The sequence below is a fragment of the Mus caroli genome, unplaced genomic scaffold (assembly GCF_978045245.1).
Source record: "Mus caroli unplaced genomic scaffold, Mus_caroli_1 scaffold_12, whole genome shotgun sequence".
Classification (NCBI taxonomy): domain Eukaryota; kingdom Metazoa; phylum Chordata; class Mammalia; order Rodentia; family Muridae; genus Mus; species Mus caroli.
In genome coordinates this window covers 120,456,542-120,469,607 of record NW_028227267.1, presented here as the reverse complement: position 1 = coordinate 120,469,607, position 13,066 = coordinate 120,456,542, and the positions used below count along the sequence as shown (strand labels likewise).

The 13,066-nt window shown below is 38.3% G+C and overlaps 1 protein-coding gene across 5 annotated transcripts in view; it reads left to right on the top strand.

The window, feature by feature from the left end:
- The window catches only part of Nalcn (sodium leak channel, non-selective), a 324,306-nt gene that overhangs the window by 284,213 nt on the left and 27,027 nt on the right, over positions 1 to 13,066 (top strand). For all 5 annotated transcript variants that reach the window (XM_029469212.2, XM_029469211.2, XM_029469215.2 and 2 more), the window contains 5 exons: positions 104 to 224; positions 320 to 451; positions 1,297 to 1,464; positions 3,090 to 3,194; positions 8,834 to 8,940. In XM_029469212.2, the coding sequence (XP_029325072.1) occupies positions 104 to 224; positions 320 to 451; positions 1,297 to 1,464; positions 3,090 to 3,194; positions 8,834 to 8,940 (633 nt within the window). The remainder of the gene's footprint in view (positions 1 to 103; positions 225 to 319; positions 452 to 1,296; positions 1,465 to 3,089; positions 3,195 to 8,833; positions 8,941 to 13,066) is intronic.

The following is a 13,066-nucleotide window of genomic DNA, read 5'->3' as shown; positions in this document are numbered from 1 at the left end:
AGAAGCACCAGTTTTGTTGATAGAGTCACCAAAGCCATCACCCCTGTTTCTGGTAGACTTGGGTGGAGCATCTTCATTTCTCAGTATGCTTGTTCTTTGGCAGTGATTTGCTGGGACTTGTCACCTACCTGGACTGGGTCATGATCACTGTAACCATCTGCTCTTGCATTTCTATGATGTTTGAATCCCCCTTCCGAAGAGTCATGCATGCACCCACTTTACAGGTACTGTGGAGAAATCTTAGCTCCCAGCTCAGTTGTAAAATACTGCCCTGTTTTTGCTGTTTTGTCACAACCCAAGTGCCATTTTCCTATTTCAGATCGCAGAATATGTGTTTGTGATATTCATGAGCATTGAGCTTAATCTGAAGATTATGGCAGATGGCTTGTTTTTCACTCCAACTGCTGTCATCAGGGACTTTGGTGGCGTCATGGACATATTTATCTATCTTGTAAGATTTTTTATTCTTTCCTAGATATAAAAAATGTGATGGTTTTCCACATCCCCTGGTACAAGAGTGAGATGTCTGAGATCTAGTTGTCATAACTACATTTTTAGATCTATTAGATGTAAATAAAGGGTATGCACATGAAATCTAACCAGAAATCTAAACAAATAATTTATACGAGAAGTTATTACAATATCCACAGGTATAGTTAAAATAACTCATAATTTATATATGAATGAGAATGCATGAAAAAATCTAAAGAACCAAACTAGCTTGCATCCCATAATTCTTATGGCTCTTATAAAGCAAAATTGTGTCAAATAAATCATTTTATTAATTATTGATCCTCTTGATATCAAATTCTTCTCAATTCTGATTATCACTGATAGCCATCAAGTGTTCTGTTCAATTAAATTAGGAAACTACAGGGATGGACTCAGAAAATTCATAAATTCAATGTAGGAAAAGGGAGAATTGCTTTGAGTGGCAGTTTGCATGTTGATAAACATCAATAAAAATAGTAGTATTCTTGATCAAAGGAATCATGGTCATGGTGTAAGAGTGGTCAAAGTTCAGTGAGTCGTGCGATACATCTCAAGGTGGAATATGTGGGGATACAAAGGCATGGAATGGGTACCTACCACCCTATACACCAGAGGCCAACCCTCTGCAGGCATAGAATATACTCATTGTTTGAGGTTAGCAGATGGTATATGCACCTGTGAGCATCTGTTCCACATATAACTCATGGAGCCTCTGCTGAATGGAAGGTCACAGCTTATGAGCACTCAGGAAATGTATACAGCAGACGAGATAGTATAAATTCCAAAGATTATTTCTTCCTCTAGGTGAGTTTGATATTTCTTTGTTGGATGCCTCAAAATGTGCCTGCTGAGTCAGGAGCTCAGCTACTGATGGTTCTTCGGTGCCTTAGACCTCTCCGGATATTCAAACTCGTGCCCCAAATGAGGAAAGTTGTTCGAGAACTTTTCAGTGGTTTCAAGGAAATATTTTTGGTACGTGAAGCTGCCACCCACCTGCTTCTTGTTTGAGACAATCTAGTCCTGTCATGTTGTTAACTGGGGGGTAAAGTGAGGCTTGCAGAGCAAGGGCAAGCCTACATAGTTTTGTTCAATGACAGAGTACTAGAAAGGAGACGGGAAAAATTCATTCAGAAAATTCACCCACTGATGCTCTGATTTACTTTATTCTAAGGAACACCTATAGATACAATGCATGACAAATCCAGAGAGCTAAGATACATTTTTTTCATTCCATATTTGACCTCAATTTCTACTCTGGAATTTCCCTTCTCCATTAAAACACTAAGGATAAGATGGTTCAATCCCATCTAATTTATGAATGAGTTTGAAAAAATATTGCTTTTGATTTCTGGGTGTCCTGTTGAGCATGGAAAATGGAATTTGTCCATCTTAGAACTATTAACAAAACAATATTTAGAAACACGGCATATAGGTATACCGAATTCCAACAGCCTTGATAAGCAGCAGGTAACACTTAAAATGTTATTCAAGGAGAAACATGATTTTCAAATGGGGAAGCATCACGTTATGATAGGATGTGTTAATGTAGCATATGATATTTCTTCTAAGGACAGGGCTGGAGATAAAACACAAATTAAGAGTTTCGTTGCTCAGAGTCTATTTCAAAAAGATCTCCCCACCTCCCCAGAAGAGTGATCACACAATTGTTTTGATATGGATGATTCCTGCTTGCATCTGAGGAACAGGGAATGGCTGAGAGCTTATTTTCTAGAAACAGTGTTAGCTCAGCTGCCGTTTTAGTTAGTATGAAAGCACTTGATATTTATGTTGTGATGTTGCCAAAATGTGTAGTTATTCATACTTTTAAATATGTGTTTAAAATGCCCTGTTTCCTTTGCACAAACTATAGCTCTGTGGCTTTTCACATGAATTCATGAGAAGGAAAAGACACTATTACCACACCAGGCAGTCACTTACACAAGTCTTGGGACCACTGATAGGGTCTGGAAGGGAATCTCACTGTGTCTTTCTCCTGAGGAGGCCTCTGAACAGCTTTACATTACTTACAACATCTGGTTAGATTATCCATGCAGTTCAATTATGTGGTAGCTGCAAATTTAACCTTTTACCTCTTTTCTCTGCTGAGACAAAGAAAGTAGCCAGCAGAGGGAGCCCAAGACAATTAATAGATTGAATCATAGTACATAGACTTTTCCCTATCACCAGTGTCCATGCGCACAAAAAAGCAAAGCCACTATCTCTCCAATTTATGCTCAGTTAGTAAGGAAGTGACTCCATTAACAAATGGAATACAAAGGAAAAATTTTAACACTTTCCTTTGTTCTTAAAAAAAAAAAGTACCGATTTTAAAAATCATATATAGATGCCTTATTTCATTCTCCTTCATGAAAGTTGTATAATTTTATTTTAAAAATATAAAACCTGTTGTTAATTCTATCCTTTTGCCATTTTAAGATGAATGGGTGGCCCATGGTGGAGAAGTTAGAAGATATCATTGTAAAATCAAACAAACATGAATTTTACGCAATAGGATCTAAATACATTTTTTTAAATCACTGTTTATACCAGTTCTTAACTTTCACCAAGAGATTTACTTTTCCATCAATTTCTTTCAGGTCTCCATTCTGTTGTTGACGTTAATGCTTGTTTTTGCAAGCTTTGGGGTTCAGCTCTTTGCTGGAAAGTTAGCCAAGTGCAACGACCCCAACATTATCAGAAGGGTAAGATCTTTCCCAACTGTCTATTGCTTGGAATGCATGTATACCAGTAGCTGACAGGAGCCCCTTTAATCTCTCCCCACAAGTTCCTTTTTTGGTGTAAGCACACAGTATGTCTCTTCCTGGTAGAAGGTCTGTAAGATTCTAAATACAATCTCAGAAGCCCCTCTTCCTTCCTGACCTAGAGCCAATCACCACACCGCCACTGAAAATGGCCGTGTCCACCCAGGATTTAAGGTGTTTACTATTAAGAGCTTCAGAATCTTCTCTTTAATTGATCCCTCCCCTCTGATCATGCAAGGCCCATGACACTAAAACCACCCAGGATACTCTCCCCTATCTCTGAGAAACCACAACCCTTTTTTACTCCCTTTTCACTCTTGGTATCCTCTCCATGAGAAAATCAGTGTTACATATTCACTAGTCACTATCAGAGGCATCCCCTTTATGACAGCCTACAAGGCTCCCAACAAAGATCTGACCTTACATAAGCTCACTGTGTCTTCTTTCTTCAGTCAGGGCCCATAAGTGGAGATTAGCTACAATGGCCTCCTATCCTGGTAGCATTACATGATGACGTGTATGTATTGCTTTTTGGATAAGCTACATAGCTCTTCTCCAGATGACCAAAGGGGTACATGTGTTCCTGGTGAATCTACTAGCTCTTCACTTAGGTGGCAGATAAGAGGATGGTACCAACTCTTTCATAAAGGACTTTGGGCCCATATCATTCCAACCATATTCCCAAGAAAAGAGCCTTACCATGCATAAAGTAAGTCTGGAAAACATAGTTTCATGAGATCTAATTGAAAATAAAGGGACATTGTTTGATTAATGTTAGCTCATCTCTGCTCTGACTTCCCTTGTCCCTCTCTTGAGATTCTTTTTAATTATTGTTTTTAATGTTGCAAGTAGTAGATTAATAAAGTAAGCCAAATGCTGTTGGTGTATAAACTAGCAACATTACTTTCTCTCTCATCCAAATAAGACAGTGTTTTCATTCCACTAACACCTGTATTTCCCAAAGTCCTAGTAGGACTAAACTTTGGCATTATAATTATTTAGTAAATATGGCTAATGTGATATAAAAAAACCTACAAGTTCTCTGGTTACTATCAAGAATCGTCAGAGTCTTGTCCTGAAAAAAATATGTTATAAGGTACATTGATATAAGAGGATTTCAGATGTGTCAGAGAGAGTGAGACATTCCAGAGACTTCCATGAACCTGAGAAGACATTGCAAGCAAAAGAGGTCATAATACACCATACCATCAAATGAAGAAATTAATAAAGATCAGATGCATTTGTCCACAGGCTTATGTAAGGATCAAGAGTTATTTTAGACTCACACTGAGCAGAAGCCAGAAAGATAATAACAACATTTCAAGTTGAAGCTTCGTAGGAATCCTGGGTGACTCACCAAATTAATGATGGCCTCAGAGTATCGTGATGTTCTATTATGTACTCACACCCAGTCCCAGCCCAAGCTGATGACTCGCGGGGGGGGGGGGGGAGGTAGGATAGAGAGCACTCTGTAGAAGAGCAAACAGAAAAGATGCCTTTTTCATCTTGAAGGGAGCAATGAGGTCTATGGGAGGCTGAAGCTTAAGGATACAACCATTGTGCAGTACAGCAGCATCCACAAGGATGAGTGGAATAGTTATGAGAAGGGCTTTCTCCTTACATCTTTACTGATTCTAGAGTAGGTGACCAAATCCAAGAACACCATGTGGTCCAAGTAGAACATCAATTCTGTCTCAGAATTTCAGTCCATCTTTTTAAAAACTTGGTTTTTGCATTTTATTTGTTATTGTATTTTCAAGTGTGTATGAGAGAGAGAGAGAGAGAGAGAGAGAGAGAGAGAGAGAGAGAGAGAGAGAGAGAGAGAGAGAGAGAGGAGAGAGTCATAAGCTGGTGCGCATAAGCCATGCCTAGGTATAGAGATCAGAAGACACCCTTTGAGGTTCAGCTCTCCCCTTGCATGGTGAATCGGGGCTTCAGAAAAGTATATATATTGACGCATCTTACCAGCCTAGCCCATTTTTCTAAAAGGCCAAAGAGGAGCTGGATATACCAATATTTAGGCTCATTTAAAGGGAGCTTAAAGGGAATGAGGATTGGGTTGTTCAGAGCATAGTTTCTAATTGGGGGAAATTATTATTTTCTCATGGTTACATAAACACTTCTTTCTCTGCTTCTGTTCAGGAAACTTGACAGCAGGTGTCTTTGGATCAGTGCAGACAAATGTAGAACCCAGAGTTTAGTCACTAAAGCCTTATAAATGAAATCCGAGAAAAGTTTTGCATAAATATTTTCTAAATCTTGGTTTTTATCTAAGGCCTGTGACAGGTACAACAGAACAGGAAATCAGAGGCAATCGCTGTGGTTTTATAGAACTTTCTGTCTGATCAGAATGCATGTCTCATGGTGAAGTGACCATAATATAAAGCCAGCACTTACAGAGAGTATGAGGAGTGGAAGTCATGTGCCATCCTATTTCAGTGTGGAAGACTTACAACTGGGAGCAACCACAATAGAATGGCTTGGGAAGTGAGGAGATCTACACCAAGAGGAAAAGGCCCTCCCAAGCAGAGGAAGTAGAATGAGCAAGGATGCTAAACCTGACAACAGGTCACAGAACAGAGGCAGGTCAAAACAGACACATGAGGCTTGAGATCATACTATATGGGTAACTGGTTTTGTTACCCATATAGTATGAACGAGGAAAACAAGTACAGAGTAATTAAATAATTTGTGGAATATATAGTGTGAGAGATACAAAATGCATGCACAAACACACATACATACACACACATACACACACACACACCTATTCACCCTAGAAAGGGAACTAATGACAAACCAAAGTAATGATTGCACCAGTTTTCCATCTTGGTGAACCAGGGAGTTTTTATCGGGGGTCACTAACAGGAGTATGAGTGACCAGTTACATGCAAGGAACAGAAATGACTAAAAAGCAGTTATATCATCACAAAGTCCACCTCAACAAAAACTCAAGAAAACCACCACTCTGGAGCTCTCTGCACTGCTTAAAAGTCTGAGAAATCTCAGCTAGATCTTCCTTCATAAGCTGAGATAGCCTGTCTCCTCCCATTACAGTTCACTTCTTTGTGTGTTGCAGGGGAGCACACAAAGTACTCCAGGTTTCTGTTCTTCTTGGTTTATCTCTTGAGTCTCATGGGACTCCTTCTCCTTCTTCAAGATAATGGAGGGAACTGTCATGCAACAGGGCATCCATATAATATGTAGGAAAACTGATTCACCTTGAGGCACCTTGGCCTCACATGCTGTGTTTTAAGCTAGGCTACCAGGATGCCTTATGTGATGAAAGGTGGGCTCAGAAAGACAAAACTGGAAAGGGCAGTAAGGCCAAATGCATTGTGGGGCCTCTATATAATATACTACAATACAGCCCTTAAAAATAATGATGTAGATGAATAGATAACACTATGAAAAGATAACTTCAGTATATTTTTACCTGAAAAGAATGAAAATTTAAAAACTGTATGACCCCATGTATGCATAGGAAAAAAGACTAGAATATACAGCAGAAATTCAATTGTGTGTTTCTCAGGGCAAATACAGGTAAATTTTTCTTCCCATTATTTTTCATATTTTTGTTACTTGGGTCAAAAGTAGTACTTTTTATTTTAAAGGATATCGCTGATGATCTAAAAAGAAGTAATCGTGTCATTAACTAAGCTGAGAAAAGAATAGGATGTGAGGGGCTGAGGAAACAGCTTGGTTGGTAAAGTGCATGCCATGGAAAATGAGGGCCTGGGTTCAAATCCTAACTCTCATGTAAATTCTAGGCACAGAAATCCTGCACTGATAATTCCCAGGAAGCAGAGATAAGAAAAGACCTAGAGGTTTCTGGACAGACAGAGGAGCCTACTTGCTTAGTTCCACGTTCTGTTACAGACCAAATCTCAAAAAATAAGAAGAATGATTAAAGACACCAGATGTTATTTTATGGACTCTATACACAGACAAACTTGCACACACATGAATAATGGAGACATGGTCCACAAGGAAGAAGGAAAACTAAGACAATTCCTAGATCATGATGCAGAGAGGAGGAGTAGCATGCTAACGCATGAATAGAAATGGAGAACCATGATATATTTTACAGTTGAATGATGATCAAAAATTTTGCCAAACTCGGGTTTGGGCTCAAAAAATAACCCTAGCCAAAAATAACCAAAGAGAGAATGGACAGAAAATGAATCAAAACTTGTTGTTTTTTTTTTCCTTTATAAACTCTTTTAACAGCTTCTTTATTGAGACCTAGGTCAAATGCTGCACAATTCACCCTATTACAGAGTGCTGCTGAATAGCTTTTGGCATGTCCAAAGCTCTAAACGAGAGAGTGTGGTCACTTTTATATCATTACAGAAAGAGTCCATGTATGTACTGACTGCCCCCCACATCCCTTCATCCCAGTTCCACCTCCAGTCTATTTCCTTAGTAATTTCCACTATTTCCTTAATAATTTCCTGTTCTAGACCTTCATGTGGATAGAATCATATAATACACTGTCTTCTGTGACTGTCTTTTTAAACCTAGTATTTCTGTGTTTACAGTGGTCATCTATGTTATTATATATCAGTACTCCATCCCTTGCTCTGGCTAGTCAACTGTGTGAATGAATACAGCATAATTTGTTCTTGTGGATCTAGTGATGGGCATTTGTACTTCTACCTTCTGGCTATTATGAACGTCATCAGTATAGACATCCATGTAACGGATTTTTTTTTCTTTTTATAGACATGTTTTCTGGGTCATATAATGTACTAGTCTGTTTCTTATGGCCACAACAAAATACCTGTTGTTGATTTATTTTTTTAAAGAGGAAGGGTTTAGTTGACAACAGATATGGGAACTAAGAGTCCCCTAAGCTCCATCTGTCACCTTTGGTCAGGGCCCTCTTGACTAGTTACATGATGGCAGATGACATTGTGAGAATGTGTAAGAGAGACATCAGAGAGTAAGACAGCAAGCCAGAGACTGGGAAAATGCTGTGGTCATTTATGATAGCATAAATTGTGATAACACAGCATTTTGTTGTCAGAACTAGATGTCAGGAATTAGCTAGCATGTACATCTGTGAAAACAGCACCCTGCCACTGATCTAACTACCTAACACCAGGTCTTAGCTCTTTAGGGACTTTTTTTTTTCTCACTGTACACTTTGGGAACTACTGAAACCATGTCCATAGCGTAGCATGCACTGGTTGTGCAACTGCTGAAGGGAAGGCCAAATCATTTCCAACAGAGGCTGCAGCACACTGACCATCCCTACCCTTTGGTGTGTATCAGTTCTAAGAATGGTGGTCCCTTTTCTCCATAGCTTTATTGGCACTTGCTTTTTTAACTTCACTGTAGAGTTCTAAGTGAGTATGAATGAATACTTCACAGAGGGTTTGAGTTGAGTTTCCCTGGTGGCCTATGTTAATGAGCATCTTTCTTGGCCACTTCTGTGACTTCTTTGCATTTAGACCTTTGGTCTGCATCAGCTTTCACCTCCCTTAAGATGCAAAGAATACATAAGATGACTCCTATCTTTTCTCTGAGTTCACTTTCTGACCAGGTTCCCTATTCCTTTCTTTTTCCTATTTTAGGAAGACTGTAATGGCATCTTCAGAATTAATGTAAGTGTGTCCAAGAACTTAAATTTAAAACTAAGACCTGGAGAGAAAAAACCTGGATTTTGGGTGCCCCGTGTTTGGTAAGCTTGTCAGAAATTTGCCCTAAGGAATGCTACACTTAATCATTTTGAGGTTTAAACCAGCATAATTTTGTATTAGACTAAACTAATTCTGTTTAAAATATTAAATTAATTTAAATAATATAGGAAAAGGCATTGGGTTATAGCATTTTTTTAAAGCCAATAAAAACCAAGCAGTATACTGACTCTCATGTTTCTTTGTGAAACTAAGGAAATAATACTTTTTAAAAATGAGTTAAAATACATATCTGGAGTCAAATCACTTTAAAAATGAACGAGGCTTTAAAAAGAAAGCTCTCCAATCAAGTTGAAGCTGAACTCATTCTGAGCTTGTATCTTTAAGAGAGGCCGATGTCCTCATAACTGCTACTGAGAACTCTAAATCATAAAGCTACTTCAATTACAAAACTCATTCACACTGATGGATCTTCACTGCAGAAATACTGGAGATGAGTACTCTGTATCATAGTTGATTTGACCCATTTCTTTTCTTAAAATCAATTTTTCTGGGAAATGAGTTTTATAGTATTTCCAACCCAAGGTTGGGACCTCCTCAGTACCTTCTTTCTCATCCGTGTATTCATGATTATGAATAGAATTTTCTGCTTCATTGATAAACCCAGTATTCTATCGACTTCACTTGACCTTTTGACTACCTTTTAAATTTTTCTTTTTATCTCTTAGGCTAATAAGTGAGCCACAGAAACCCTGTTTTTGTCATAAGTGACTTTCTTTTCTACTCATCAAAACTTTTTCAAAGGAATAACATTTCACCCAGATATAGCCCTGACTCGTTTTTTTTTTATATTGCTTTGGCATTTCTCTAATAAAAAATTCACTTTTATGAGCAATTCAATATGATTGTTATTGGGTTTTTTTTTTTTTAACATCCAACAACTGTGGAAAACAGTTAATTTAGGATGTAGGGCTTGAGCGTGGTGAAGGGGGATTTGGATTTAACTCACAGGGAAAGTCTTATCCCAATACCCACCTATAAAAGTGGTCTAATTTACATTAAAATGAAAATTTGAAGAGGCATAAAAGGTTTACTTTGGTGAGACGGAAATTCATTATACCATAAATAACTTATTTATACCAAGACATCAAATGGGATTTTTTTTTTCTCCTGATGTTTTGGGATTTGGGCTAAAGCCTCAAAGCTGATCTTAATTCTTAAGACAGCAACTCCCCAGAACTTACTAAGACCTTATCACCCTTCATCACCCTGCTCACACAAACATAAGATCTTAAGAGTAAATAAGTCAGGAGGAGAGTGTGGTGGTACCCTCACTTCTCACTATGTAGAAAGGCCAAGGTGTTCCCCATCCAAGTTAAAGGAGGCCCATTGTTAGGACGCTTAGTATTAAGAGCTTGGCAAAACAACCGGAGGCTTCAGGCCTTTCCACATATGGCAAAGCAGACTATCTCATTTACCTGAAAGATGATGTGGTCCTTGCTTAGATCCACCTGGTCTGGACCATCTTGTATGGAACTCTGGTACAAGGGGCAATGCCACTAGGGAGAGGAAAGTTCCATTGAAGGAAGCTCTGGTGTATTTCTCAAACCAGGTGTGAGAAGCCCTGGTGTGTTTCTCAGGTGCAAGATCTGAGACTCACCACAGAAATGATGCAATTGAGCATTCTTGTTTTAAACTGCAGGGTACTAATAGGAAATTTGAAATATAAAAAGGACAGATGATCAGTTGATAAACACCATTGAAAAGTTAACAGTCTCAAGAGGAGAGGCCATGCAACACCATATGGGGGTATACACACAGGGAAATATCAACGTTAGTCAAAGGCAGAAAGAGAAAAAAATTAAAAGACTATATGGTGGCTTCCCTGTTCCAATGAATGTAGGCATAAGCAAGTGAGAAGTGAGAACACCATAGCACTCATCCCTCATTCATTTATTCTAAGGATTTTAGTCCTTGTGTGAGCAAGGCGATGGATCACAATAAGGTATTTAGATCAGGCGAACTGATGATGATTCCACACGGCTCTGGAACATAGAGATTATCCCTAACATTCCTTCTGACCTTGAGGTGATTAGGATGTAAAGTCTAGGTCAAATGCATTGAACCATATCCCCATGAGACAGGTTCTATCTAACCTTATGACAAACTGATCAAAAAGCCTTGTAGCCTCTCAAGATGTCAGAATGAGAGCCAGAGCTCTCTGGAAAATAGTGTGTAGAGACAAACAAACATGTCTCCAGTTGTACTGTGCTCTATTCAACTTGTCCATAAAACCTACTAGATGTGGCTTTTTATATCAACTTTAGTTTAAATATAATATTGCATTATTACTGGGGGATGATGTCAAATTCAACATTTTTAAACCCCAAGCAAAACTTTAAATGTGTCATTTGGACATCATTACATAAATCTTTGCCCATTTGTCCTGGATTGTACCTTGGATTCATTCATTGTGAAACAAAAACTCTTCAATTTAGTAAATGCCAACACAGTAGTTATAACAGTTTTTAAATGTTCCTTCTTTTATCTGATTAGAGTTAAAAGCTGAAAAAAATTTATTTTCATTCGATCTAAATTATAATTAAGAAAGTCTCTTGGGGCTGGAGAGACGACTCAGTGGTTAAGAGCACTGACTGCTCTTCCAGAGGACCTGTGTTCAATTCCCAGCAACCACATAGTCACTCACCACCATCTGTAATAGAATTCAATACCGTCTTCTGGGGTGTCTGAAGACAACAATTGTGTACCATATAAATAAATAAATCTTTATAATTAAGAAAGTAATTTATATCTGGGAATATGCCTAGTGAAATGCTTTGATAATTAAAATTAAGACATAAATATTCACAATCTAATTCAGGAGACAAATTAACTCAGTAGACTCTCTTCAGATAAATATGTTCTTCTTCTTCTGAATCACCCAGACTTGATAAGATTAAAAATTACCTCAGCAAAAAGGACTAAGCATACACTACATCATGAGTATCATGTATTTTATTTTAAGCATGGGTCTAGAGTATAAGAAGAAGCATGCATAGATGAAAATAAGTATTTTGCTTTTTTGCTAATTACTCAGTGCTTACAGTCACTGGGAATGCTTGTCACTTACTCAGCTATAAATTTTTGCTTTTGTCCCTTAGCAACCTGAAGTTGAAATAATAACCAAATTACAAATAACTTCATAAACCTGCTAAGGGTTTTGGTATGCATCAACAAGCCCCTAAGCCCTCCTCTGGCTTGCCAACAGCTCACTCTTCAGACAACTTTAAACTATATTAAAGACTTCTAGGTAGAAAGATATCAGGTCTTATGGGGGCTCAGAATCAGATCATTTAAGATCCAAGAGTTGGAGAAATGACTGCTACAAAGAAAAGATCTCAACATTGAGGTTCTTGTTTTCTGCCATATTCACTTCTGTTTTTCTATAAATGGTAGAAGTGCAATAAATGGTATATAGAAGAAGCCCCTAATCCAAAATGTCTAGTGTCAAATCAAAGGCTGAGAAAGCACAATGGCTTTCTAAAGGAAATGTGTGAGGAAAGGGAGGGGCCAGCAGCAGGTGAGTAGGAAAAGGAAGTGGCAAGAAGAAAGGTAGAAAAGAGGGAGAGTCTAGGGACAGGTAGATAGGGAATAGGAAAGGGTCAGGAATGTGTGGTTAGGGAGGGGAAAGAGAGGCCAGGGACAGGTAGGTAGGAAAGAAGGAGTCAGAGAAGGAAGGTAGGTATGGAACAATGGGAAGGGGGCAGGGGCAGCCTAGGTCACATTTCCCAGAGTGCTCTTCTTCCCTGTGGGAGGATCCATTAGCTTTATCATGATCACAGGGACCCTGAACCATGTTCTTCAGGAGGCAAAAGAGTGACCAAATTCTAAAGTGAGAATCAATCTTAAGTTTTATGACTTAGATATACAAAACCAGAAAAAAAAAAAAAGTTTTAAACAGTGTTCTGATTCAAACACGAGCAGCATATGAAATGACAATGACAGGTTATGTTTGGGATTTACTGAAACCCTCTGGCCTTACAGATCAGATTTCAAACTTGGCAATTTTGATAGCACCGCATAAGCAAATACTTCATATGATTGAACTGGAAACATCTTACTTTTCAAAATATGATATATTCTTTCAACTCCATGTCTTGTTTTTCTTGA